Source organism: Dermacentor albipictus, chromosome 1 (genome assembly GCF_038994185.2).
Source record: "Dermacentor albipictus isolate Rhodes 1998 colony chromosome 1, USDA_Dalb.pri_finalv2, whole genome shotgun sequence".
Lineage (NCBI taxonomy): Eukaryota > Metazoa > Arthropoda > Arachnida > Ixodida > Ixodidae > Dermacentor > Dermacentor albipictus.
The window spans coordinates 106,354,853-106,382,760 of record NC_091821.1 but is presented as its reverse complement, the minus strand read 5'-3'; the positions used below and the strand labels follow the sequence as shown (position 1 = coordinate 106,382,760).

General features: G+C 46.2%; 1 protein-coding gene across 1 annotated transcript in view; it reads right to left on the bottom strand.

Moving 5' to 3' along the window:
- Abl (tyrosine-protein kinase Abl) overlaps positions 1-27,908 on the bottom strand; it is a 130,754-nt gene that overhangs the window by 33,394 nt on the left and 69,452 nt on the right. The window contains exons 7-8 of the mRNA XM_070524361.1: positions 15,387-15,539; positions 1,273-1,362 (exon numbers count right to left, since the gene is read on the bottom strand). Coding sequence (XP_070380462.1) covers positions 1,273-1,362; positions 15,387-15,539 — 243 coding nt within the window. The remainder of the gene's footprint in view (positions 1-1,272; positions 1,363-15,386; positions 15,540-27,908) is intronic.

Sequence of the window (27,908 nt, the reverse complement as noted above, 5' to 3'; positions counted from 1 at the left end):
TTAGTAGGCATTCCAGACAACGCTCTGCTGGCTCCAAGAAGTCTTTCTCATGAAGTTATCGAGAGTGCGCGTCAAATGGCACCAGCGGTGCCTTCGCAGTTTAACTCCAAATGAGCCCGACTCCCTAATCGAAGATCCTGAAGTGCCACCTACCCCAACGAGTTCAAATGCGGACATCATTAATGACCTGCTAGGCTGCGGTGTGCTGATTCCAGCCACCGATACATTTGAAGACTTTGCAGATGTCGACAGTGTGGTGTCGTCATGTGCCGAACTGAATGATGACGAAACAATTGAGGAAGTTCTCGCACCGTCAAACAGCTACTTTAACTTGGATGATGATGATAGATGATGATGTACCATATGCTCCGGAGGCTTCATATGTGGATCTGAGCCTTTGCAGTCCTTGCACCAGCGTAAAGAGACAACACAAAACTGGCAGAAATACAGGTGGACTTGGTTGCACGTAAGCGGAAGTGCATGCAGAAATGAATCAATCACTTCTACCTTCCACAGGGGCCTTGAAATGTAAATAAAATTATCTTTTTTTTTATACATTCGTTTTCTCGGGCATTCGATAGTTCGGACTAATGTTCCCCGTGGAGTCCGAATTATCGGTCGTCGACTGTATAAGCACCGATCACTTTTGCGCTCGGCATCGGATGCACCTGCGCCTACGGGTGACAGCATGCGCTGGAGAAGTGCTGCTGCATGCGTAGAGTGCTGCTGCTCTGCGTCCAGCGCCGAGTTATGCAAAGTCTCACAAAAGTGATCGTATCTGCGAAAGCAAATGACCGAGAATACTGCTCCACAGCAGTGCTGCCACTGCTGATCGACGCATGCGGCGTGCTTTGTACTGTTGGCAATGCAGTTCTATATCCTCGAGCATAGCTTGCCAAAGTAGGCTAACAGAATTTTGACAGCAAAGTTTCATTCTGCAACGCATTACCTATCTGTGCTGTCTCATTTCGCAACAACGAAATTCTCACAAAATTTTTTCACGTTCCCCACTGATTTCGTTACTGCGAGGTTCAACTGCACATTTTAACACCAAAATAAGACACCAGGAATTTCAATTGCCATTGCATGTTGGTTCTGTGGGCTTCACAGTTGAAATAAATCAACAATAAAATAATAAAAGCTGACTCCACATTGCAAACTTCAAAATTATTTGTTTTGTCACAGAACAAACAATAGCACTTTTAAGAGTATATCACATGAAAACTAAAATATACTAGACTGCTGCTAACTTGCAATATTCAAAACACTAACCTTCAGTAATGCTTGAATTCTGGAACATATTTTCTAATGTGTTGTGTATTTCCTGGAATGTTGGACGGTCCGTGGTCTCCCATTGCCAGCCTGCAAAGAGCACATCAAAATATTAAACAGGAACAATGAAAAACAGTGGGGAGTGAAGACCAGTATATCATCATGTTGTATATAGGAATGAGAAGAGACTGACATGCATCCTGTCTGTCTTGCCTTACTTTGTCCCATCTTTTACATTTCACCGTACTCAAATATGCACCACCAACCGTCCCAAAATTCTACTCTTCTGAGGAATGAACATGTTACTTTAAAATAAATGTTTTCACATGCAATCAAAAAGGACTAAAAATTTGTAATTGAGACATATCCTGAGAATATGGTGCTGATGGAAATACAGTCGAGCCTTGATATATGGGAGTTGTACTTGCAGCAAAAACTTTGTTAAATTGCAAATTTGGTTCATTCAACTTATTAAAGTTTCAACAGTAAAAACAGTTTCACAAATTCCCAAGCATTCCTGGTAGAAGAGTTTCTTGTTAGTAAGCACTATAAACAAATCGCAAGAAGTTCATGCTATAGTAGCATGGTTATGAGCGCGAGCGCGTGTGGTGCAGATTGCACTGTGATCAATGCATCAACGTGGTTCATGCGCGTGTGGTGCAGATTGCACTGTAACCAACGCATCAACGTGGTTCACGGCATCCGAGCTTTGCGTGAGTTGTATCGCACAGCACTGTCAATCTTCGACGCCATGGCTGACCACATTTAGTGCCTGCAGCTGGTGCCCTCAAATTAAAAACAAAAGTTTAAGAAGATATGGATATTCATCCTCAAAAAGTCAGTTTTGCCAGAAAGGCAGAGTATTGATAGTGATAGCAGAGAGACAGCTACACGAAGCAAGGTTCCTAGTTTTATCAGTGTCACACGTGCTCATGCTAACATTAACAGATCTCACTCGATTTGCACATCTCCTGTGACCCACGTTGGCGTCACAGAGGTTCGTCGAAGAGAGGCACATAGCTACATAGTGCCATATATACCCAGTAATCCAAGCTTGTTCAACGGTTGATTTCAAACCCTGTTCCCTCAGCACAGTAGCCTGACGCACTACCCATTCAACCATGGACTACCCGGAGACATAGGTTTGTGGGAAAAACGGCTAGTTAATTAGTTAGACAGACAGCCGCTGGAAAGTGCATGAAATACCTTAAGTTTGCTAATTGCATTGAAAGCCGAATATTGAATCAACTGTCAAATATAAGAACACTTAACCTGAAGATGAATATTTACAAATCTCGTACACGAAAACCAGGTGTTGCAGGTACTGAAGAATTTACCCTCATTACACAACAAGACTGTTGCTGCTAGCAGCAACTTTATTGCTTAAAAATCAATATACACAGTATGCTATATTCTTGTTAAAAAGAGCATCAAATTAGTATGCCAGCACTGATCACAGCTCAGTTCGTATACGAAGGTCTGGAATATATATATATTTTTTTAATCAACAGACTGTCTGTTGAATAGAATAGAGAACGTTTTCTCCCTTTGAAGTTAATGAAATGGTGCAGTTACCATATTTACTCGATTTTAACACGCCCTCGATTGTAATGTGCACCCGTTTTCCGTGACCAAAAAAAAAAGGGGAGGGGGGGGAATCGCCCTCGGTTGTAACATGCAACAGTTTGCCACGACTAGGGTTGTGCGAATAGTGGATTTTGAGTTCGACGTGAATTCGAAGCGAATAGTGATTATGGCCGAATATTTTCAAATCAAATTTCGAATTGTTGTTAAAAAAATACTTGGCCCAAAGGTGATATCCCAGAGCATTATTAGATGTGTGCAATTATTAAGTAGACTAACTTAATTCGTGAAAATGAGACCACAATAACTTCTAGTCTGAATTATTTATTAGAATACAAATATAAAAGACTACATGTAAATGAAATGGGACACAGAGTTCAGTCAGTTGTCATGAAGGAATACAAGTTGTTCGACGTGCACTGGAAACAGGTGCTCCCTCCTGGTCGTCACAATGCTGCCTGCAGTTGAGAAGACGCTTTCGCTGGATGCCTGGGTAGCTGGAATCGACAGGTACCTCTGTGCGACTATAGCCACTGCAGGGTAGCGCTGGGCGCCCAAGGTTGACCACCACTGGAGGGGATCCTCTGACCGGCCAAGCAGTGTGGTTTGGAGATACTCATTCACCTGTTTCTTGTACTTGGACATGCCAATCGACTGCAGTCTTTTCTCTGAAGCCATCTTCACTTTTGAAAATGCAGCCCACACAGAGCATGCCTCTTCTTTGGTGCTTGCGGCGCTTTCATTCTCTCTGGCTTCTTCTGTCCCAGACGGGTTGAGTTTTTCAGCTTCAGAAAGCAGCAGGCTACTCGCCCAAACCTTTTCGCTTGGTGCAGAATGAAAAATTCCCTTATAACGGGGATCTACCAGCATTGCCAGCACTAACAGTGGACACAGCTTGACATCCACAAACCTAGTCTTCAGACTTTGCAGGAGGCTGCCAGCAAAGGAGGCTGCCTCACTGGCTCCCGAAATGAACTCTTTCAGTGTAATCTCGGTACACTGAAGCAAGGGTATCACCTGTGAGAGTGTTGGGTATGTGGTCGCAGAAAGCTCCGTTGTTGGTTGCTGAATGGGCTGAAGTACACTTACCAGCCCTGCCATTAGCTTCCACCCCGCGGACGACAGGTTTTCAACACCATCCGACTCGGATAGGTCTGCAGAGATTGCAGTACGAAGCTCAAGGAGCGTCGACATCATGGCACGTTCGCTATTCCAGCGCTTAGGTACGTCTTGCATGACTTTGAGGGGTTCAATCCCCATGTTTTTCTGCATTTCTTGCAGTCGGAGCGCGTGCTCGAGTGCTACGTTCGTAGTGACCAACAACAGCATGTGCCTTTGCACATAGCTGAAAGAAAAGTTGTACTTGCTTTTTTGCGTCAGTGATGCAGAGTTGCAGAGTGTGGGCGAAACACTGAACCCTGTGCCACTGGGAGTGCTCCACGGCAGCGACAAAGTTTCTGCCATTATCAGTGACAATATATGTCGGCAAGTCTTCTGGAAGCTCCCAATCCCTAATCACCTTCTGCAGAAACTGGCGAATGTTTTCCGCGGCACAGTCTTCAACCATTTGACCGCATGTTAGAGTGTAGGTGTGTAGCACGAACTTCCTGTTCATTATGTGACACGTCACACTTACGTAGCTCTGACAAGCGCGCGAGGTCCAGCTGTCGGTGGTTAAACAGTAGCACCCGACTACAGCATCAATTATTGACTGGAGCGCTTTCATAACTTCAGCCTTTTTTTGCGGCGTACAAATCGGGAATCACCGACCTCGAGAATGTGGTCCTTGAGGGCACGCTGTACTCGGGAATAGCGCACCTCAGCAGTTCGACAAAGCCACTTTCATCGACAACGCTGTAGGAGTGCAAGCCGCCCGCGATAAAGGTAGCGATCTTCTCAGTCAACTGCCTCGCCTTCGGTGCAGTCGATTTCAATGTCGGCCGAAAATGCAATGAAACTGACGGCTACGGCGTAGACTGTCCAGCGGTCTTCTTTTGTCTTTCACGAGTGGCGCGTTCTTCTTCGTAGGCCGCATACAAGCTCGGATGCTTTTTCAGGTGGTTTGCAAGGGTGGTTGTTGTCCCTGTTGGCGTCTTCAGTAACTTCTTGCATTGCTCACTGTGCTTCGTTTTTAGATGGAAGTTTACAGAAATACCTCCAAACTGGGTTTTTCATGCTGTCGTCTACTTTACCGACCAACGAGGCTTCCGCCATTTTCAACTTTGACAGTCAATGTCGATGTCATTCTCATTCACTGAGCTTTAGCAACGTTGGCCTCAGGATATCGTTTTCTATTGAAATATTATAGTAAATGACTACAATATTTCATAAAGAAGGATAAATTAATGAAGCGATTATTTGAAAGAGAAAACCTGTGTCAGATCAAAATAAAAGGTTATCTTTATCAGAACCCCATATTCTAACTAGATTTGGCGCTGGTGAAAAAAGACTGCTGGCAACAAACGCGTCAACATCGCGCCGCCCTATGCTGGCGTTGTATCGGCATATCGTCGCTTTTTTTTTCTTTCTTTGTGGTAATTGGTAAACAAAGTCGATTGAATGATTATAAATAATATATCTGAAAGCTCCTGTCATAATATTTATACAGTTTTGCTGAACGTGTGAGTTTTTTTATCTTAAAAACTCTGCTTTACCGGTTATTGGACAGTAAACAGACCCGCGACAGTGAGTTTGCCAACACTTCGAAAAGCACGAATATTACAACTGCCCTCGAAGCGAATATCGAATAGCGTATTATTTGAAAGTACTATTTGAAAATTCAAATATTCGCACAAGACTAGCCACAACCTAAAAAAAGGAAAGTCCTTTACAGTACTGCACACCCCATTCTTTCATACAGGAATACACTTTCTCTCATTTGTAAAAACAAAGATTTAAACATTTACTACGAATACACTAAAGCTGCGATAAATAAAAAAGGCGGCAGTTTCACCCGAAAGGGGAAGCATCGATTACGATAGCAAATTAGTAGACAGCTATACGAAAAGTAAGGCTAGTAGTTTTATTGATTGTATAAACTTTTAAATTAAACACTCACTTACCAGCTAAATTAACAAGCATAGTGTCACGTACGCACAAGCAAACATGGACACGTCTCACGCAATGACCGCGGAAAGTCTTTAACTAAATGGTGGAGTAGGGAAGTGCAGTAGCAGGAGTGAGCGAGTTGACCTTTGTGTGGCCTCTCGCTTCAAAGTGTGCAATGAGAACGCAGCATGGTGCGCCTAGATGCGTAGACTCTGTCTCCATCGCAGATCGTTTTCAAGGTGGGGATCACGCGCCCGTGCGGTACGTAGCAGCTGCCGGAGTGGAAAGCTCCTCCTGTTTACGCCAGTCCCGCATGCAAGTTTCAGGAACTCCAAACGCCCATGATGCAGCCCGATTTCAGTCTGCCTTCGCACATGTGATCACTTTCTTTTTAATTGCGGTATCGTGATGAACTCTGTATGTCTTTGCAGTCGGCACTTCCATGCTGATAGAGCAAACGCAGAAAACGGGAAGACAGCCGGTGCACTAATCTAAGCACACATACTACATACAGCACATGGAGGAAGCTACGGCAGCTAGGCTTGAAGTGCGTGCGAGGCGGCCATTGTGAAATGCCGATGGCGATATGGTAACACAGATTTAGGGTCATACTTGATTCTAACGTGCACGCAATTTTTGGACCCATTTTATTGGAAAAAAAGTATGCGCTGGATTCCAGTAAATATGTTTTGTTCTGAATACCAATTACGTTTTCAAATTTAACAGCGTATTGTACCATGCTTCACAGCAATCTTCTATTGGTTAGAAAGTTTTTGCTTTCCAGTTTTCCTCCAGAAAACTTATGGCATATGGGTTCACACTTATCATTTCCTTGTTAACCGGTAGTTCACACTAATCTAATACAATATGTCACTTAGAGCGCTGCCTACATGTCTTGTGCCGTTTTCATCACATAAACGCGAACTTGACCGCATTTGTCCCGTCGCTTGTGAAGAAACAGTGCGGCAAGACGAAGACTGACAGGAAGAATACAAAGCAAGTGCTGACCCACGCGACAGACAAAAGTGTGAATTGCGCATCACATGACTCGATGCCACCACTATACGCATAGCCATTATTGGTACAGTGCAAAAGTTGACTGCGGTCGGCACTGATGGTAAAGAGCAGGCATCTGTTCACTGTTCAGTTTGGCATTATTTGCTACCTATCAAAGGTTATGAAATCAAGAGAGTCAGGGCAAGTTTGCGTGACAGACCCTTGTCTGTATATGCCCACCCACCAAGCGAGCAAATGTGCCTGCATCTGGACAGTCAGTGCACTAGACACATGATATTTTTGCACCCACCGTGCAAATCCAAAGCAACGAGTTGCTCTAAACAACAAGAAGAGACCGATGTACATCTACAAACAGCATCTGGAATGAGAGGCCACCGTGCCATACCAGCCCTAAGCTGTTACAGAAAGCTTGCCACTAAGTTTGTACAGCTGGCACATTGGTGATTGATTGATGGCAAAATCACACGTAAAAGCTGATCGTATTGACGGCCGTCAAAGCAGCGTTCAGGTTTGCAGACGACTAGCCAGTAACTACTGCGAGCACACAAACCAAGTTCGTATGTGTGCTTAAGCTCCCATGTAGGCAGAAATTTTCCAAACTGTGTGCATGAATTGCATGTACAGTCTCCGACTGACTTTCCGGACTCCAAAAATTCGGACATGCTCGATTATTCGGTCTGCTTCGCAGCACCGCCATTCTCCCCATAGACCGTAATGTATAACAACTGCCGAAAGTTCAGACACCTTGCAACCTCTTGTCTGATTTTTCGGACACTCCTCGAGCCAACTCGATCGAGAGCACCATGCACCAACATTGACCGGTGCATGGTTCGACTAGCTGGGCGCCATTTTTGTTTTGAACGGAGCCTCCTTGCTGCCCCACGAAGTGGCGCTACTGGAAATCCCCGCTCATCATCATCGTTCCTTCCTGGCTCGTAGCTACAGCAGTTCCGGCCTCAGCTTAGTAAGCCATGTCAAGACAATCCAGCAGCTGATTTGTTTGTTTCTTCGTGCACGAAGCTGCGAGTAGGCTACGTTTTTCGTTTGTACGACTGTCGGCGTGACGGCGTGGTGGTGTTTGCTTTGTGTGCTGTGTCGAGGTTGCGGCGATCCAATGCGGCATACGGAAACATCGCGTCAAGTGTCTAATGGCGCCGACAGTGCCCGCGCAGACTGCGCTAGGGCAAGCCGGCAAGTGGGTGCCGGGAGGCCTAGGATTTGTCGCCTTCCGATGCGCTCTCCACTGACGCCGAAAATGTTCTGTGGAGACCTGCGCAGCAGTTGCATTGCGATTCTGGACACAGCCTCATTTGACAGTTTCACAGATGCTGACATGCTGTACTGATATGTACAGAACTCGATGATGGCGAGATAATCATCAGGTTTCTGCTGCACCGCCAGAAGATGACTCCGAGTAGGAAGATGACGCACCATGTGCTACACTGCCGTCGCATGCAAAGCGTGTACAAGCAGTGACTGTGCTTTCAGCCGCCTATAGTGACTGTACGACCCTCTCTGAGATTCAGGCTTATCTGATTGCGCGTAAACAAAACAGAGTGCAACGGCGCATTCACGATTTCTTCAAGCCTACTGTCGAGCCCGAATAAGTGCGTGGAAATAAAGGATTTCATTTTTTTTCTTAATCTGCTTTTTCGGACATCTGTTTATTCGGACATCTGTTTATTCGGACATTTTCACAGTCCCCGTGAGGTCCGAATAAACGGTCGGCGACTGTATCTGTATTCGTTAACAAGCCTATCTGATACGATCTGTGTGCCTGCCAGTCACTAATCCACTTGGGCACGATTATCTCTGTAGTTCACGCCTTTTATCATCTCTGGTGCCTGATGACAATTACAAATTTTTCTACCTTTGAACCCTGTCACATCATACTTGCACAAATCATGCCCTTATCACCATCAAGCAGTAGCTAGGCTGCAGCACCAAAAGAAACTCAAGATAACCAGGAAGATCGTGAAATGTCCACTTCGAAACATGAAAGATATGCAGCTCACTGCTGCCAAAATATATGCAAAACAAGCATACCAGTGATTCAGATTTGGATCAGCCAATAGGAGCTCTGCCTGTGCAAAACATAACTGCAACAACAAATAGCAACACTAGTTCTCCATTTTCGCTTTCTTTTTTTCCTGCTTTTACTTTTGCATGGAGAAATAATGCGCTACGACTATATGACGTTACAATTTGTCATGTTAATTTTTTCAAAGTCTGCCATTTTATTGCCATAGACAATTTCCCCAATTTTTCTGTTTTTTTTAATTATATGAATTTTGGGTCATACAAATTTCTTGCCTGTCCTGAGAGATTCGCATCAAGACCCTACTGTACTATGGTATGTACAGAAAATTCTAGAACACTATTTCTTGCCATCAGAACTACGCTTACTGTACATTGCTACTGGCGCCGTTTGCTAGCCATTAGTCCATACAGTAAAACCTTGTTAATTCAAATTTCCAGGGAAAAAGAAAAGACTGCTGAATTAACTGAAGCTCGAATTATTGAGGATTAAAAAAAATAATAAATAAATGCTCGCTATGCCAATACAACTTTATTCACTGAACAACTTCCCAACCCTTGCTTCTATTTTCCAAAAAAACAGTGTAGTAGCGGTAATTCTTGTCATCTCGTGACCGATTAGCGCTCACAACAGCGAGGGCCTTGCATCTGCCTTTGCAGTGTGGCCCGTTTGCTCGCGGTGCAAAACATGCGTTTTCACCCAAACACACACGTTTTTCCCTAGCGTGTGCACATCCTGGTCTTTTTTTGCGAGTGAGCAAAACAAAGATCGTCCATTTATCGCTATGTTGACACTGCTTTGATGCCAGTGCATGGGGCGCGGTAGAATCGGTCTTCAACAACAACAGCTTCCACCATGGTACTGACATTGCTCATGCATTGCACTGAGTTGAAACCGAACTACTGCTCACTGCAACCGTTACGGATGAAACCGCAGTCGTTATCGATGCAATCACGCATGGTGGCTACACAGTTCTGAACACACGTAGCCAACATGCACACGGAGTCAAAACGGAACTGTTTGCTGCACCTGCTGTGGACGAAATCGCAGTGGTTATTGATGCGATTGCAAATGGCGACTATGCAGTTCTGAAGGCACGAGAGGCCAACACGGTGTGTCATGTGGGGTCGTGAACACATAAACATACAAATAATCATGAAGCACTCGGCGTTTCTGTCGCTCCTGCACAACAATTTTCAATGATGACTATGGTAATGCAGACTCTGCCGATTCATTTTAATAGGCTGCTAGCGCTGCTTGTTGCTCTTTTGCATCGCGCATTTGCAGTGCTTCGCACTCGCCGAGCTTGGAGGGTTGTCTGAATTAACCGGTGTGTGGCCAAATATGTTTGAAATAACGAGAGGTTCGTGCCATTAAACAATGCATACGCCTGCTGGGACCAAAGGACGAGTCCAAATTATCCAATTTTCCTAATGAACGAGTTTTACTGTACAGGTGCGTGCATGGCTAATGGTGCATGACCGCTAATCTGACCCTGCTGGGACCAACGAATTTGATAGAATGAAACAAGATGCAGGAAAAGTGCCAAAACACACTTTGCTTTTCTATGTGTCAAAAGTAGAAAACTAACATAGAAATGACTCAAGGCTTCTAAACAGAGTAGAAATCTAATGCGCACCCGATTTTTCAGCAAGAAACATAGGCAAGGATCGAACGTGTGTTGCACATAGGCAAGGATCGAACGTGTGTTGCACTATGGCGGCCGGTTTCCTAAAGCCAGCATTACAGCAACAGTCTTCTTATGAAGCAAAGCATACAAACAACGCAGACGTGGTTTTGGTTTTTATTCGATTGCATCAAGCAGGCAATTTTCAGCTTAATTTTCCTAGAAAAAAAGAACAGCCAAAAAAAAAGCGTGATAGAATTGGGTAAATACTACCATAATCAGACATTGTGAGATACCATATTGCCTGAAAATCTTCCTAAGGAGATGACATGTGTTCATCACCTTCACTGTCTCTAATGCTCTGCTGAGACATGCTTCCACTAAAGGGGTCACTATTGGGGTCACCGTAGGGTTGAGGCATGTGCATGCTGACTGGTGAAGTTCGAATTTGCCGGTGAAGGCCAATTTAAGAACAGAAAAAAAAAAAAATTTTGCTTAAAAGGCGAAGCATCGATTGCAATAGTAAATTACTATTAGACAGCTATACAAAGTAAAGACACAGTGAAACCTCGTTAAACCGTAGTTGGCCGGAGCTCAGAAAAAGTATTTACTAAACGGTAGTACTGTTTAACCGAAATAGCACGAGATTGCGCCCACTTACCTGTCAAAAATGGAACACGGAACTCAGAGTGTGATGAAAGGGGAAATAAAGATGCCGTATTTATCCACTTCGCGTGACAAAAGTTATTTTCGTTCGATGCGGCGGCGGCCTAGTAGCAACGACAGCGGCCTCAAACTTACTTAAGCTACGTGCCAGCTATTCAGCCAGCCCCCTCTTCTCGGCAAAAACTCGCATGGCAGATTTCTCGTTGGCATTACATATTCTCCGTGCACGCGCGCAGTAGTACTGCAGAAGTCGCGGGGCGCACTTTTTCATTCAATTCTCGTCGCAACGATTGCATTCATGAGGCTGACGTAATGCGCAGCTTCTGCCACTGTCGGGCTTGAATCGCCCATGCTGTCGCTTTCTGTGTCGTCTTCATCAGTCACTAGTAGACACTTTGGCAACAACAGAGGCAACAATGGCGAAAAGTCGACCTCATAGCCGACATCTCTTCGCTGTCGCAGCAGCGCTGCCGAGCGACTTCTTTGCGTTACAAATGCCACACACTGGGCCTCTTCGATTTTCGGAGTTCTGGCAGCCCGCTGGCAGCCAGCTAGTTCCGGTTCTGACAGGAAGTCACGTGGGCTGGGATCCCAAGACAACCCGAACCTGCCCGAAGTTTGCAAAATCGAACGCCGGTAGAGCTGGCCAAATGTAAGCATGCTACCAGCATGGCAGCGCTTGGCAAGGCCGGCACGCGCTCGGCGTAGTCGGCCCATTTATGCGTTGCCAGCTTGAAAATATATATTTACATTCAGGGATACGATCACTTTCGCGCAACTCGGCGCAAGACGTGTACTCGGCCAACCTCGCCTTGCGCAGCGCAACAGATGGTCTCCGACGCGGCGGATGACAAGACGCGAAATCGTGATTGTATACTCGAAAGCGATGGCTGGAGGATCCCTGCTCGCAGCGATCACGTCGACCACTGGCGACACTGATTGTGTCATCACAAGACATGAAAAAGCAGGTTATCGGGTACATCTCATACGCATAAAATTTCGCGCCGACCTGCTTGGCCTTCGATTTCAGAAAGTTTGTTGCGGCTGATGGTGCTTCTCATTTAGGGAGCTGGGGACACGGCTGGCGCGTGAAAATGCACGTCGCCTGTGACTAGCGAAACGTTCCACACGAAAAACAACATTGGTCGCAATCATGAGAGCAATAAGCCATGGCTTACTGCTCTCATGATTGAGACCAATGTTGTAATGTACGTGCGTCTAAATGTACCGAGTGCAATCAGTGTATTCTTAGATCAATGGCCTGCAGTTCAAACACATATCAGTTTCGAGCAGCCACCTAAGCATACGACGGAGAGACGGAGCGAACATGGGCTAGCTGCAAAGCCTTCACTAACTGCAGAGAAAGGAGAGATATACATACGCGAGATATGTGAAAAGGAACGCCACCAGAGAAATACGAAACCAAAATGTACTGCAATGTGTGAATGAGCATCTACAACTTGCGTGGAACAAGATGCAGATAACATGCAGGCATGAGAGCGCGGCGCGCTGTTCACCGCCGCGAAGAAGCAATCAGGGGACACACACACATATACATACACACAAAAGCTTCAAACGGTCCACCACGGCTCGTATCAGCCCGCTTCACGATGCGGAACAGCGTTAGCACCTAAAAAGATAACGCTAGAAGTAAGGAAATCCGAATATGACCGTAGACAGTTGGCTGAGCGAAGTAAATTTAAGTCCTCAAGCGCCCGCGTTGCAATCCGTGAAGTCCCCGTAAAGATGGCGGCGAGCGCCCATCGCCTCTTTTAGTCGTCTGCTAGCCAGAGAACTTCCAGAGAGCAGCCAGACCAAAATCCTCCTGGCAGGTTCTAGCAGCCCGCAGGTAGCCAGAACCGTCCAGCACGAGCAAAACAAATGCTCAGCGGAAGTGCGTAGCGCGGTGGGCGGAGCAATCCGAGAAAAACAAAGATGCTCTGGCTGGCTCTGGCAGCCCGCGGGTAGCCAGAAGTGGAAAATTAAAGCCCACTGTGGTCAACACTAGATCCCTGTTCCGTGCCAGCGCCGACTTCTTCGTGTCACTTTCGATAGCGTGAACGATGTCTAATTTTTCTTCTATGCTGAGCAACCGGCATCTTTTCTATCCGAGCTTCTGCACGATGTGAGTCCTAGTATGCACGACACCACAGCGCTCCCTGGCACGGCGTCCAAATGATGTTGATGTGGCTTCACACGCAAACGCACAGGGCACTTGGTGGTCGTTGTTCCGATCTCTGAGGCTTGTTGTTCTGCCGGGCCACCCGATGGAGACGACGCGCCGCCATGTTTGCGCGACGAAAAGTGGAAACACTACGTGTTAACCGACAAACACACAATAAGTTGGTACGGTTTATGCGGATACAGAACACATTATGTTCAATGGCCGCTGAGTCGGGGACTTGACTTTTAAAATGAGACTGCTGTTTAAGCGGGTACGGTTTAACGAGGATTTACTGCAGTAGCTTTATCGGCCGTATAAGCTAGTAAGCATTTGCTTACTGACTAAATTAAGAACCACGGTTTCATGTGCGCACAGGCAAAACAAACATCTCACTCTATGACTGCGGACCACTCGCTGCCAAAACACTGACATGAGGAAGAGTGGCAGCAGGAGCAAGCAAAGTGACCTTCGTGCAGCCTTAGGCTTCAATGCAAACTAAGCGACGGGAACACAGTGCACACAAAGCTAACAGCCATCAGTGCACCTTGACTCTGCACTCATTGTAGATCGCATTCAGGGCAGGGCACATGCGGCCACAACCAGAATAGAATATCTGCGTGGTCCGTATGCAGACAAAACACCATTTGCAGTTTGCATTCAATTGAAAACAAAAATACAAAAAGAAGTTTACCACGAAGGCCTGTTCAACAAAGGCATACTAGCCAGTAGCAAGCGCACCTTAAGCGAGAACGGTGAGGTAAAAATGTGCTGGCAAAGCCAACAGAAGCTAATTTATGCTTGTTTAGAAGTTATCTCAGGTTAATATCAATGCTATGTGCTGTGCATCCCACAAGCACTAGAATTTTCACACTTGCTTTGCTAAGTTCGTTTAAATGCTGTGCCAATTTGCACTAGCTATAGTATAGCTTTGGTGTCAAAATGGTGTACCCGCTGATTGCCAACGCAACAGTCTTAAGCATGTGTGGGTGAATTTATGTTTTTGGAAGGCAGCGAATGCATGGCCTCCACGATAGGATGGCACAAAGTAGCGTGCAACATAAGCGAGAAATAAGGACTGGCCAGAATGGTTGTTGGTAGCACTGACGTGGTGCAGTCACATCACCTCTAGATACTGCACAGTTCCTTTGAATAATTATTTTTCCTTTGAATAAACCACGAGAAATTACCAAAGGGTAACCTACTATGCTAGCGTTAACAAAGTAAAAGTAAAGCCTATTTCAAAAATAGCGAGCTTTCTGCAAATTATTGCAGTCTTTCACTCACTGAATATGAAAATCATAGTTTAAAAGGCCACACGTCAACGCAAGTTGCTTTAGTTTGGCAAAAACGAGAAGCAGCGCCTGTGGGAAACGGCGCGGGTCGGTCAAAGTATTCTGATGACAAAGACGATTGTGAAGTCGTCATGGGTATCGGTGAGGTGCGTCATTCAAATACAGCACTCACTCACGTGACCTCTGTGTTGATGTCAACCTAGTGCCCGGTTTTTCGCTGCTATGCTTGGCGCGCGAGAGGGGCGAAGCTTCGTCAAAAGTTTAAATAGCAATGGTGACATTGTTACATGTGCAATCGTGAAAATAACTTCAGGAGTTGAATTATACTGTGGTAGCCCTTCCAAACCACCATAAATCTTCCAATTCTAAATTCTCTTCATTGTTCCTTTAAATGGCATGCAGGTTCACCTCAGGTTTTCATTTTTAGTTTTGTGTGATAAATCTTGCATAAATATTAAATTGGTTTAGTTCAGCTGTTCACTTAACAACCATGTATCACTAGTTTTTATTGCATGGACCAGCTGGGCAACAAGAATGTGAAGCCACATCTCGAAAGCCAGGCGAGTTACACGAACTTGTAACACTTGGAGATTCAAATTCATGAATAGAAAGATATTTTCTCGTGTCATTTTTCTCACAACATTGCAAAAATGAAAGGACTGGTAAAACAAAACTTACATTGACGCATGAGCTCATACACTCTGGCTGGGCAACCAGGAGGGCACTCCATTCTATAGCCAGACTCAAGCATGTGGTAGACGTCTGTTAGGTCCACACCGGGATAGGGGGACATCCCATAAGTAGCTATCTCCCACAGCAGGATGCCAAAAGCTGCATAACCACAAGCGCAGACACAAAGTCATATGAAATGCCAGAGCAGCATGATTCTAGCTTCATACAAACCCATAATCAACCAAGTTCAACTCATCCAGAGCCAAGACTGTAATGCTACCCCAGTTGGCTTTTTCATTAATTAATGCTTCAATGAAAACAAAAGTGGGGGCCATGCAAGGTAAATGAAGCAAGCTTGCTCTATTAAAATTTGAAATGCACTGTCTAGATAGCTTCATTTTTCAAGTCCCATGTTAATACCGTATTTACTCGATTCTAAGCACCCCTTTTTTTTCATGATCGCGATGCCCAAAGTGAGGGGGGGTGCTTAGATTCGAAAAATCTGAAATGACCCCCCCCCTCTCCCTTTTCACTGCGACATCACAACGAGGCGGAGAAATAAGATTTTATTTTGCAAACACCCAAAACAAAAATTGGTGCAGACAGTGAGCCCACCGCTTGTACCGGATGCTTAGTCACTATCACTGCCACTCACGAGTCCGTGCGGCTCAGCAGTCCGGCTGTGCAGCAAGATCGAGCCGCGGACGCCGTTCTACCTCGGGACTCCCAACGGCTCCGGCTCGATGACAGAGCGAGCAAGCGCGCTTGGCGGTCTTGGCTACGCGCTCTTCCTAACAAATAGGGGGGTGCTTAGATTCGGATGCAAACTTTTTCCAAATGTTTTCGCGAAAGTAGAGGGGGGTGCTTAGAATCGCGAAAATACGGTACATCCCACTAAGAATGGTTGCAAATTTGTATTTTGCGGCTCTTCGAGTGTTTTCGGACAACTAGCACCAACTAATAGGCTAAATAGAAACTAGTTTCCAGTTTCGCTTTTCTGTTTTATTTTTCCACTCAGCGACGATTTTTAAAGCAGCTCCGATGTCAGGGTGATGAGCACTCGTAGTTCCAGAGATGGGATCGACATTGCGCACCACTTCACAGAAACGTCACATTTCTACCAATTACCATATATCTGAGCGAAATTTTTTGAACACTGGTAGCAGCACTGACAAGGATGACAACTTCGATTCATCAGATTTCAGCATGGATTTTTGCTTTCTTCTCCAAACAACTTCATTGCTTCCGAGCACTGATATAAAGATATCCTGCATGTTCTAAAGTTCACAGTTCACAGTTCTGAAGTTCACAGTGTTAGCACCCTGCAGAGTGCTAACACCCTGCAGGGTGTTAGCACCCTTCGACTAAGATCACTTGCCAGTGGCCACACAGGGAGTTGAGTTTTGCACCAAAAGACTACTAGAAATTGACCTCAGCCTTGGGCTAGGCTAGTTACTCGGGCTCACATTTTCTAACACATCTTAAGACATTCTTTACATAGAAAGCTGATAATTGCTGGAATATTACAGACAATTTGTGTTGAAAATGTATATTATGAAGGCTTTTTATGTTCTCTCTGTGAAAAGCAGCATTAATGTCTTTATATAATCTTTTCTTTCTTTTGACTAAATTTTTGTGAAGGTTTCTTCTTTCATATTCTTTTTAGTAACCATATTATTTGGAACTAGCACGGTTTGAAAAAGGTTTTTTCCTCCCCAATTTGACACTATACACTTTAGTGTTGAGCATGAGAAAAAAATATTTACTAGACTACCCAGAAACAAGTGCTTTTCCTGTGGGCAGGAAAGTAATACTAATATGCCATGTGCGGTCAGCTTCATTGACAGCCAGCACTATGACAGAATGCAGTAGCGAGAACAACAGTACAGTGAGAACCATAAGCTTGAGGTGTCAGCAAAGAAAAAAGGTAGCAGCTTTGTAAATCCAAGCTTCTGTAGTCAATGACCTGAGAATTAGAGCAACCGTCTAGCTTAAACTGTGCTGTAGCATCGAAAGTCTCATGGCAGGCCATAGCACGAGAAGTGCATATATTTTTATTAGACTGAGCAGCCCTACATATTAATATAGAACAGTACTAAAAAAGCCACATTGTGCTAGATGTAAGAAATAATACAACCAAATTATGAGCATCTAAACAATAACAAAATTAAATGTTGAAAGAAGCGCAAACAGAAAACGTCTCAATCCATGCTTGTTGCCATTACAGGTGTAATTTATGATACCATTGTACATAAATACTGCATTCAACCATTTCACAGATAACCGCTCTTAAAAAGTATGAGATCATACACGAAACAATGAAGCTTAAGGAATCTGCAACGACTCTAGAATTGAAAAGCACCATGACACCACTATGGGGAGCACTACACCACTGAGAAAAATGTCCATTGCATATAAAGGTACCAGATGTTCTCTATATTATATAAAATTTTAATCAATTGCTTGTGGCAAATAGCACAACTCTAATCCTCAAACTCAAGTGGTTGAAAAGTGGACATTACTTACACAATAAATCGAAATGCGTAATTGACTAATAAAAAAATTTCACTAATTAAGCTTCGAACAAGTTTTTTTTATGGCACATATTGCAATTCACCAAGTGGAGCCGGTGAGTTTGCAAGCCACATACACTTAAAACAAATACTCAGAATAGCACTAGTTAGTTAGTTAAATGGGGTTTAATCGCGCAAAAGCAGCTAAGGCTATGCTGCGCCAAACACGTCAGAATAGCACTAGTTTTGAGATATGTGCTGTCAGACTTACAGTAAAAGTGCACTGCTGTCCCACTAACTTTGTTAGCAAAACACCATTTTATGCACTAAAGCAAAAAATATAGCTTGAAACAAGAGCACCTGAATGGCCTATTGCCGTCAACCCTACCATAATAAGCATCTTCACCAATCTGCTTGACACAACATGTACCATAGTTACATTAGAAGCTTACTGTATGCTTTTAGTACTATTAGGCAATAATCCAGTGAGCAGCCGCTCTCTGCTGCCTCTTTCAGCGGGGCCAGTCCGAAATGAAAGCAGCCTGGAGTCACCGCATTGGCTCAACAAGCCCCACGTGACACTCATGTAGTGTTTGCATAGCCAGGAATGGCACAGACATCAAGTTCACTGCACAGATACTGTCACAAAATAAGCACTAAGACAGCCTGTAGACTTAGTACACGATGCACTGTACACAGATAGCATGAGATGATCGAAGCCACGCAACAGGAGGTACCGTGTTTCAAAGAAGCAGCACCAGTACTCCCTCAGTAAATCATTAGAGTGGGGAAAACCTGGACAGTAACATCACTAAAACCAAGATAAAATCAGGACAGAAAATATGAAAAAAATCAAGAGAAGTACCAGACACTGCTCAGAGCACTGAATAGGTTCAATTTGTTTCATTGGAATGAAAATATTTATTATGATCTGCACAATAAAACACATGCAGCTGTATTCTCTACCACTGAAGGAAATTGTCAAGAACAATTCACGTGTCTGCTCGCTCAGCCTGTGTATTTTTTCGTTTAAGAGATTCTTGAAGTCGAGGAAACAAGGGCTCCACTTCTACAGAGGCGAGAGGTAGAAACCTGATTGCTCATTCTGTGTACAAGTCATAACCGCCATTCGCTGCCCTTGGCAACAGCACCCACTGAATTTTAGGGTTCTTCTCGAGTGACTTGGAAAGTGTTTCTTCAGTAAGACCGTCCAACTTTCCTGATAAACAATTCAAGTCCTTAAGCTGCACCTTTACGTAAAGTTCTGCTGTTTCTAGCCTTAAAATTGCGCTTGGTAGAAATCCATACATCTCAATGCTATACAGCTCACTGGCAAGAGCGTCGGTAATTACACCGTCGCTTACACCGCCTTCGCAGCAGCAGTTAACTTCAATTTTTTCACGAAGTCTGCCACCTTTCCATGGTTTTCTGCACAGTACATGGCTGCTTGCAAGAATGTGCCCCGATGGGTCACCACAGTCTCAAAAGGCAAGGGAAGGCTTATTGCAGAGACAAAAAGCAAACATTGCTTCACTGATATTGAAATTTTTTCATGTCTGAAAAAAAAAAAAGAAAAAAGAACGCATTTACGACAGGGTGAATATCGCGAATCTCCTCTGAAAGACAAATAAGAGCGAAAGCAATGAAAGTGAAAAGCAGCTTTCATATACGAAATTTCACTGGTTGTTACAACAATCAGTCTTCATGAAAGAAAAAATTTACATCCACCCGTATGTAGCACGAAGCGACAAAGGCAACCCACACAGGTTTCTCAGAAACAGAGCCTCATAGTAGAAGAAAAATTCATCCTGGTGCACGATTTGAACAGAGACCAACACCGGAAATAAGATTCAGAAGCACATTGGTCCCAGTTGGTCCCAGAACACATTGGTCCCGGGTTTGATTCCCAGACCAAGATTAATTTTTCTTTAACTACGAGTTTGTTTCTCAGAAACCCATTTGGGTTTCCTTCGTAGCTTAGTGCTACATACAGACAGATGTCAATTTTTCCTTTCATGTACCTTCCTCCACCTTGCAGAATTCCCTCAGAGCTGATTAGCCACATTCAACAATCAGTATTTCATACAGAATCCCACCGGGCCACAACCTTTTGTAAACATTCATAAATGGATGCTGAATGGTACCACGGTTTCCTCTACAAATCTAATACATAGGATTGCCGGCCGGGAAAAGGATCCATCGAGTGGATCCAAACTCACAGCACATTGATCATGAAGCAGTGGGAGGGATCAGTTGTGTCATCTAAGTGAAACCTCGTTAAACCGTAGTTGGCCGGAGCTCGGAAAAAGTACGTACTAAACGGTAGTACTGCTTAACCGAAATAGCATGAGATCGCCCACTTAGCTGTCAAAAACGAAATTCTGAGACAGTGCAATCACAGGGCCAATACATGCAGTATTTATTGACTTCGCGCAACAAAAGTTTTTGTTTGATGCCACGGCGGCCTAGCAGCAACAACAGCGGCCTCAAACTTACTGAAGCTGCGAGCTAACTTTTCAGCAAGTGCCCTCTTCTCAACAAACACTCGCATGGCAGATTCCTCAGTGGTGTTGCATATTCTCTGTGCACAGGCCCGGTAGCGCTGCACAAGTCTCAGGGTGCCTTTTTCATTGCAGGGTGCTGTTCTTGTCATGAGTGCATTCATGAGGCTGATGTAATAATGTACAGCTTCTACCACTGTCTGAATTGCCCATGCTGTCGCTTTCCACATCGTCCTCATCACTGTCGTTAGGCGACACTTCGGCAACAACAGAGGCAACAATGGCGAAAAAGTCGAACCTCGTAGCTGACATGTCCTCACGGTCCCAGTAGCACTACCGAGCAACTTCTTCGTATTCCAAATACCACACACCGTCGTAAACGGCACATCCCTGTTGCGATTTTACAATTGCTAGTAAGTCCAGCAGGGCGGGGCACTTCCGGAGGTGCCAGACGTTTGTGTGCATGCACGAGTAAAAGCGGGTGCGAGAGAGAAAATGTGGGGGCTATTGCTCCTTGAATATACGACTCTGCCTAGGCACTATGGAGAAGTTTCTTAGCACGTGCTGTAGACGCTTGTCCCTAGGTGTGCTGGCATTGTGGAGTGGGATCGAGCTTGTTTATGCTTGGAGGCTGGCTGCCGGTGCGGTGAAACACGTGAAACAGCGGGCACTGACGCCCCATTTGGTGACCACTGTGTCGGACAGACTGTCTCACGCCTCCGGCGCTCTTGCTAAGTTAGTCATGCCGGATCACACCTTTCTCGTGCCTTACGGCAATGTACAGTCGACCAAAAAAGTTTACGGACCACGAGATCTCAGAAAATTCTAAATATACGAGTAGCGTTTAAAATCAGCCACTAAAACCGGGCATCCGAAGGTTGTTCGCACGTACCACTAACGGCTGGAGATGGGAACACCAGGCTGCGTTTTGAGGCTGAGGAGATATTCTGCTTTTTGTCAGATCTCTTGGTCTGTAAACTTTTTTGGTCGACTGTACCTTGAAAATAACATCACATATCTTTCCGTGGGAGCAGTAGGGACCACAATAGAGGCCGGGCCGCATATAATGAAAATTTCAAAGGCAGAGCGTCTTAGCTATGGCGGTTGTACGTGAGTGGCTGAAAGGCCGTCGGTGACGCTTGACGCCTCTGCAACTGCTATGAGAATATGTCGCGGTACCCTAATGCCTTTTACGCTAATCTAACATAAACTAACATTAACCTAACCAAACGTGGCGAAGATGCAAGGACAATAATCCTCATGGCGTAACCGCTGTGAGAATACCCCGCACCACTGTAACATGTCTTACGCTAACCTACCCGAACGTTAACCTAACCTAATGAGGCCGAGACGCCAGGACAATAATCCGCATGGCATAACCACTGTGAGAATACGCCGTGCCACCCTAACACCTTTTTGCGTTAACCTAACCTAATCTAAACCTAACCTAAACATAAGCTAACCTAACCATAATGTGGGTGAGATGCAAAGCCAATAATCCTCACGACGTGACATCGGGCAATGGCATTCAACTGCGGTTGCTAAGTCACTGTGCGTTTATTTCACTCATGTGGGACCACTAAAAATGCTCCTGAAAAGTCAAGGACAGCAGCATATGGAAAGCCTGCCAAGAGTGAAGATACTGCAAACAGGAGAGCAGGCCCGGCCTCTAGTACAGCCCCTACTGCAGCCCCGGAAAAATCAGTGATGTTTTTTTTAAGGTAGAGTGCCGTAAAGCCGAGACCACACGTACGCTTGCGGACGCGCGTAAGCTCGCGTCCGCGCGCCTAGCGCCTGCCGCGCCTCGCGAGTAATGGTGGTTTGCATCCACAAAGACGCGCGACAGCGCGCGCTCACTGGACTCACTCACAGATGCCTTCGTAGGCACCGCTTCGTACTTTGTTATCGACAGTGTTTCAAAATGCTTCAATTTATATAAACGTAATTGTAATATTTTTACAGCTGTTAGAGCAGCGCAAAAAGGAAAGAAGAAGCACTTTCTTGATATAAATCTGCTTCACTGAGAGTAGAACATTCCGCACCATAGCTGCGTAGCCAGGCACGCCGACGCGAGGCAACCCAAGCGTGCGATAACAGGGAGGAGCTGTTCCCCGAGATCACGCCGCGTTTCGACGCGTACGAGCCATGCCACACCGTCTGCGCATGCGTGGGCGCGTGAACGCGAGCTTGCGCGCATCCGCAAGCGTACATGTGGTCTGGGCTTAAGGGGTGAGAAAGGTTTGATCCAGTATGACTGACTCAGCACCAGTGCCACAGACACAAGAAAGTCTGTCCAACGTACCTTCAGACAAAGCGATCACCAAATGGGGTGTGCATGCCCATTGCTTCACCGTGCCGGCCGTCATCGTTGGAATGTAAACAAACTAAACCCCACCCCGCAATGCCGGCACACCTAGGGGACAAACGCATACAACACGAACAAACTTCTCCTCCGTAGTCTAGGCAAAGTCAGATATTCAAAGAGCAAGAGCCCCCAGATTTTCTCTCTCGGACCTGCTCTTACTCGCGCCTGTTCAGAAATGTTGTGCGCCTCCGGAAGTGCCTCAGGTAATGTCACGCCCCGCTGTACTTACTAGCAATTGTAAAAATGCATCCCTGTCGCATGCCCACGCCGCCTTCTTCATGCCACGTTCGCTAGCACCATGTCCGATTTTTATTCTATGCTGAGCGCCCAGAGTTTTTTATCCAAGCTTCGGCATGACGCTAGTTCCAGCTTGCACAACGCCACAACTACAGCTACAACGCTCTCTGGCACAGCGCTGAAATGATGTTGATGTGGCTTTACGCACAAACGCACAGGGTGCTTGGAGAGGGTTGTTCCGATCTCTGAGGCTTGTTGTTTTCTGCCGAGTCGCTCGATGGGGATGACACACCGCCGTGATTGAGCGATGAAAAATGGAAACACTACATGTTAACCGATACGTACACAATTAGCCGGTACGGTTTATGTGGATACAAAACACAGTATGTTCAACGGGCGCCGAGTCAGAGATTTGACTTCCTACTTTTAAAACGAAACTACTGTTTAAGCGGGTACACTTTAACGTGGTTTTACTGTATTTGAAAATGTACAGCCCAGACACTCGCACATGTGTGAACGTTCTCATTGTTTTCCTTGTAAATCCCTTCAAGGTGCAACATAATCAAGGTTATCCTGTCAGGGCAGTTCTGTCCTGTCCACTTAAGGGGGGACGTGGCTTTGAAAATCAACTTCCTTATTTCTTCATGGATTTTGATGAAAATTGGCACAAATGTTTAGAACGTCTCGCTGATGCTTCCATAAAAGTTTCAGAGCGATATCTTGAGAACCTTTTATTCAATTTTATTGAGCATAATTTTCCTTTCTCTTACTTTCTGGAGAGCCTGGGGAGCTTTAAAAATGTGATAGAAGGCTTGTTAAGTATTGACTGCATAGCTAAATGTGTGCTGAAGGTCGTGACATTCTAGATCTTTTTATTTGCAACACAAATTTTTTGGAGTGCCATATTTTATGTTACCTTCACATCAAGCAGACTTTTAGTGTAGACGAATAGCCATAACGTAAACTTACAAAAGGTCAAGATAAGAAAGTGAGAATGTCACGACCTGCACTGCAGCCCAAGGAACGTGACAAAAATAACCGGAGTAAAAATATGTTAAACGGTAACAAAGGAATCAGCTCCAGAAACTGAGCAGAAAGGCAGAAAAACAGTTCTGAGAAAACGGCTCTCAAAGTTTCACCTTCTCTTCAGTTCTCTAATAGGCACCAAATTTGTAGTCTTTGGGGTGGGTTGTGATGTGGGGCTTTTTGTACATGTGGCCTCTGGTCTGGGGTGCTTCCCCCCCCCCCCTCACCTTTTGTCTTTTTATAGGGCATTATTTGCTGCTGCTACTCTAGAAGAGCATGGGGCCTAGGTTTCAACCCAAGTGACGTGCAGAACTCTGTGTGGGCACGAATATAGTTCCAGTGTGCATTCAGGCAGCCTGTACCCGCAGGCTGCCCGATTGATAGCAACCTCCAGTACAATCACTGAGGCTATATTTTTTTTAGTAAAATTGATGATGTTACTTAATGAAGGCTCTGAGCAGCCTCCCAAGTCATCTTTACTTGACAATGGGTGTAGAGCTTAGGATCAGAGAGCCAGTGATAGATATGCAACTGCTAGGTGCTTTCCAGAATTTTACTTTTGTATGATGCCTCAATCACTTCCGCAGCCAGGTGTCTGTGCCAGCCCAAGGGGCCTAGTGAACAGAGCTCATGATGAGGTTCTCTTTATGAAGGGGTGGTATGATATATATTGTTACGAGCTATCGTGACAATATGATAATAGAGTGAACGTGCAATATGCTTGGTTGCGGGTCCGTGGTGCCTATGTGCAAAATGCCTAGCCGCAGATACAAGGAGCCGACGAGCGATGTGCTTAGTCGCGCAGTTCGAGGTGCCAATGTGCGAAGTACCTAGCTGCGCAGTCCGAGGTGCCAACGTGCAGAATGCCTAGCTGCGGGCTCGAGGAGTCGACTCTCGATGCGCTTATTTGCACAGTCCGAGGTGCTGACAGGCGAAATTCCTAGCCGCGGGCTCGAGGAGTCGACACGCGATGCGCTTATTCGCGCAGTTAGAGGCGCCGATGCGCAAACTGCTTAGGTAAGGGTCCGAGAAGTCCGCGTGCGATGTGCATGATCGCAGAGTTGGGTACTCCCTATGCGCGAAATGTTTAGACGCGTGTCCAAGGATTGGGTGCGTGATGTGCTTCGTCACAAATTCCGAAACACCAAGTTTTGAAAGGCTTAGCCGCATGTCCGACGAGAAGAAGAAGAGGTGGCCGAAGAAGGCAGATGCAGTTCACGTCGGCTCCGTCTTCGTTCAATGATTTCGCAGGGAAGTCACCGAAAATCACCTAGTTTTTGCTACCATCTCACGCAGCAAGTTACCAAGATTCTGCCGATACCAACTTCAAGGTGGGAATCCCATTTTTCGAACTTCTACGCCAAATTTTCGTCTGCCACACTGGCAGCCGCGGTGGTGGCTGCCGCGAGCCTAGGCCTATAGGCGCCCCCGCAAGAAGTACACATGGCGCGCGCCCACGATCGCTCGCCGACGGAAGAAATGGAGGTTCTCGTGCAAGGGCAGAACATTTCCCAAGAAGAATTTGAGGCTGGCACGGGCTGGAGTACCGTCGGCTCGAAAAAGCAAGCCGTTGAGAGATCGAATACGAGCAGTTTCGGCGCCCACCTCGGCACCGGCGGAAGGAAGAAGCGCGAGCAGAAACTGAAACAGCAGTTAATCAAGGCCAGCCGCATGCCATATCTACCGAAGGGTGATTTCAAGATTATCATCCGCCCAAAGGGAGGCCTCAAGATTGGCGAATTAGGAGCGGCCCGAGTAGCTTCGTGCGTCTACCAAGCTGCTGGCATACCCGGGGAGCACAGGGAAGACGACACCGTGTGCCTCAACGTACAACTGAACATCATCGTAGTGAGTACCCCCAGTGAAGCCAACGCAGACAGATACCAAAGAGTCGAGCGCCTCGTGGTCAACGGCCAGGCCTATGAGACCAACGCATATGAATCGGCACCCGACTTAACTTCCAAAGGAGTCATCAGGGGTATACCTCTCGAAGATTCGCCCCGCGACATCACCGCCCAGGTCGTTACCCCCAAGAATCCTACGGCAATCGCTGCGAAACGACTCAGCAATACCACCACGGTCGTCGTGCTGTTTTCCGGACTGAAAGTTCCCTCCTTCGTCCGCTACGGAGGCGCTCTCATCAGGTGCGCGTTGTACAGAAAACAACTTGACCTGTACTTCCAATGCGGCAGACTGGGCCACCGCATGGACGTGTGCCCCAATCCGCAGGACCGCATCTGTAGAGGCTGCGGCACGGCCAACCCAGGTCTCGACCACCAGTGCAACCCCCTTTGCCAACTTTGCGGGGGTGAGCACTTAACGACCGATAAGAATTGCAAGGCTCGCTTCAAGACGCCATATATAGTCAAGAGACGACGCTGGGAAAGACAACGACAACAGGAAGAATTTCTAGCATCGGAGGCTACGAGGGAATCTGTTGGACGCCCTTCCCGAGATACCAGGCCCCGTTCACGCTCGAGGGCCCGCTCGAGAACCAGAAAGTCCACATCACGGAGCCGCACACCCGGACCGGCCCGAACCAGATCCAGGAGCCGTACGCGTTCGCTTTCCCGCCGCAGCGGAGGCGGCCCGGCGGTAGAAGAGGCCACCAACAAGGTGAGCTGGGCAGACGCGGTCAAAGGCTCGTCGCGCCGCGGCGGAACTGAGGAAACTGCAGCTTCTAAAGAAATAGCAGAAATGAGACGGGAAAATGCGCAGTTGAGAGAATTAATCTCACACCTCACGAGAGAAATCCAGGAACTTAAGAATAGTCGAAGGGTGGAGACATCTCCCCGTCTGAGTACTTGTAGTGCAGGTGCAGCTGCGGTAACTCCTAATAATAGCATGGAGGAGGACAGCCCTCCGCCACCTAAGAGAAAGGCTCCAGCCGTTAGCAGCCAAACCGGATCACAACTGGCAGACCTAGGAAAGAAATTAACAGAAATGCAAAATGTACTCAAAGAACAAGCGGAAGCCGTCGGCAACCTCACGCTGGCGGTCTCGACCATAATGTCGAGAATTGACAAATTCGAAAGCAACGTGGCCAACCTAAGTCTTAGAGTAGCCAAGCTGCAGCCAGTAACCACCGCAGGGGCCCCCATAACTGGGGTCGCATCTAATCAATTCCACGACATCCCTGTAAACAACGCAGGAGCATCTGGGGTCGTTCAGACCTCCAGCCCTCCACCAGACCAAAATAGGCAAGCACGGTAAAAGAGGCGCGCTGACGATATGGCAGTGGAATTGCAGGAGTTACGCCGCAAAAAAAGCGGTCCTGCAACAACACCTTAAAAACAAATCGAAACCCGATGTAATAATGCTACAAAGAGACACACGAATTAGCAAAACTACCCGGTTACCAAGCCATCGGTCCCCCATCCGGGGAGAACCAAGCGGTAACTACTTTGGTCAGGAAAGGCTTAGTGGTCGTTCGTCACGACCTTAAGGTAGCGCAGATTGAACAAGTATTCGTAGAAATTATACCTAAAAGCAAAAGCCAAAGCAGCACGTTTATCCTCAATCTATACAGCAAGCCAGTGCACATACGACAGCGCTTTCTAACCCTTTTTAGGAGGGCCACTAACATCGCGCGCTCCCATCCCCTACTAATCGGGGGAGATTTTAACGCCCCGCACGGAGCGTGGGGCTATGCCTATACAAGAGCCAAAGGCAAGGCTTTATGGCAGGATATACAGGAAACAGGCCTGACCCTCATCACCGACCCCAGCTCCCCTACCAGAATGGGAACAGGGCTGACAAGAGACACCACGCCCGATCTAACATTAGTGAAGAACGCAAGAGGAGCAAGTTGGAATAACACGTTCGAAGACCTTGGTAGTGACCACAGAATTCTCGAAACGAAATTGTTGGAGAACTTAACGGTCGA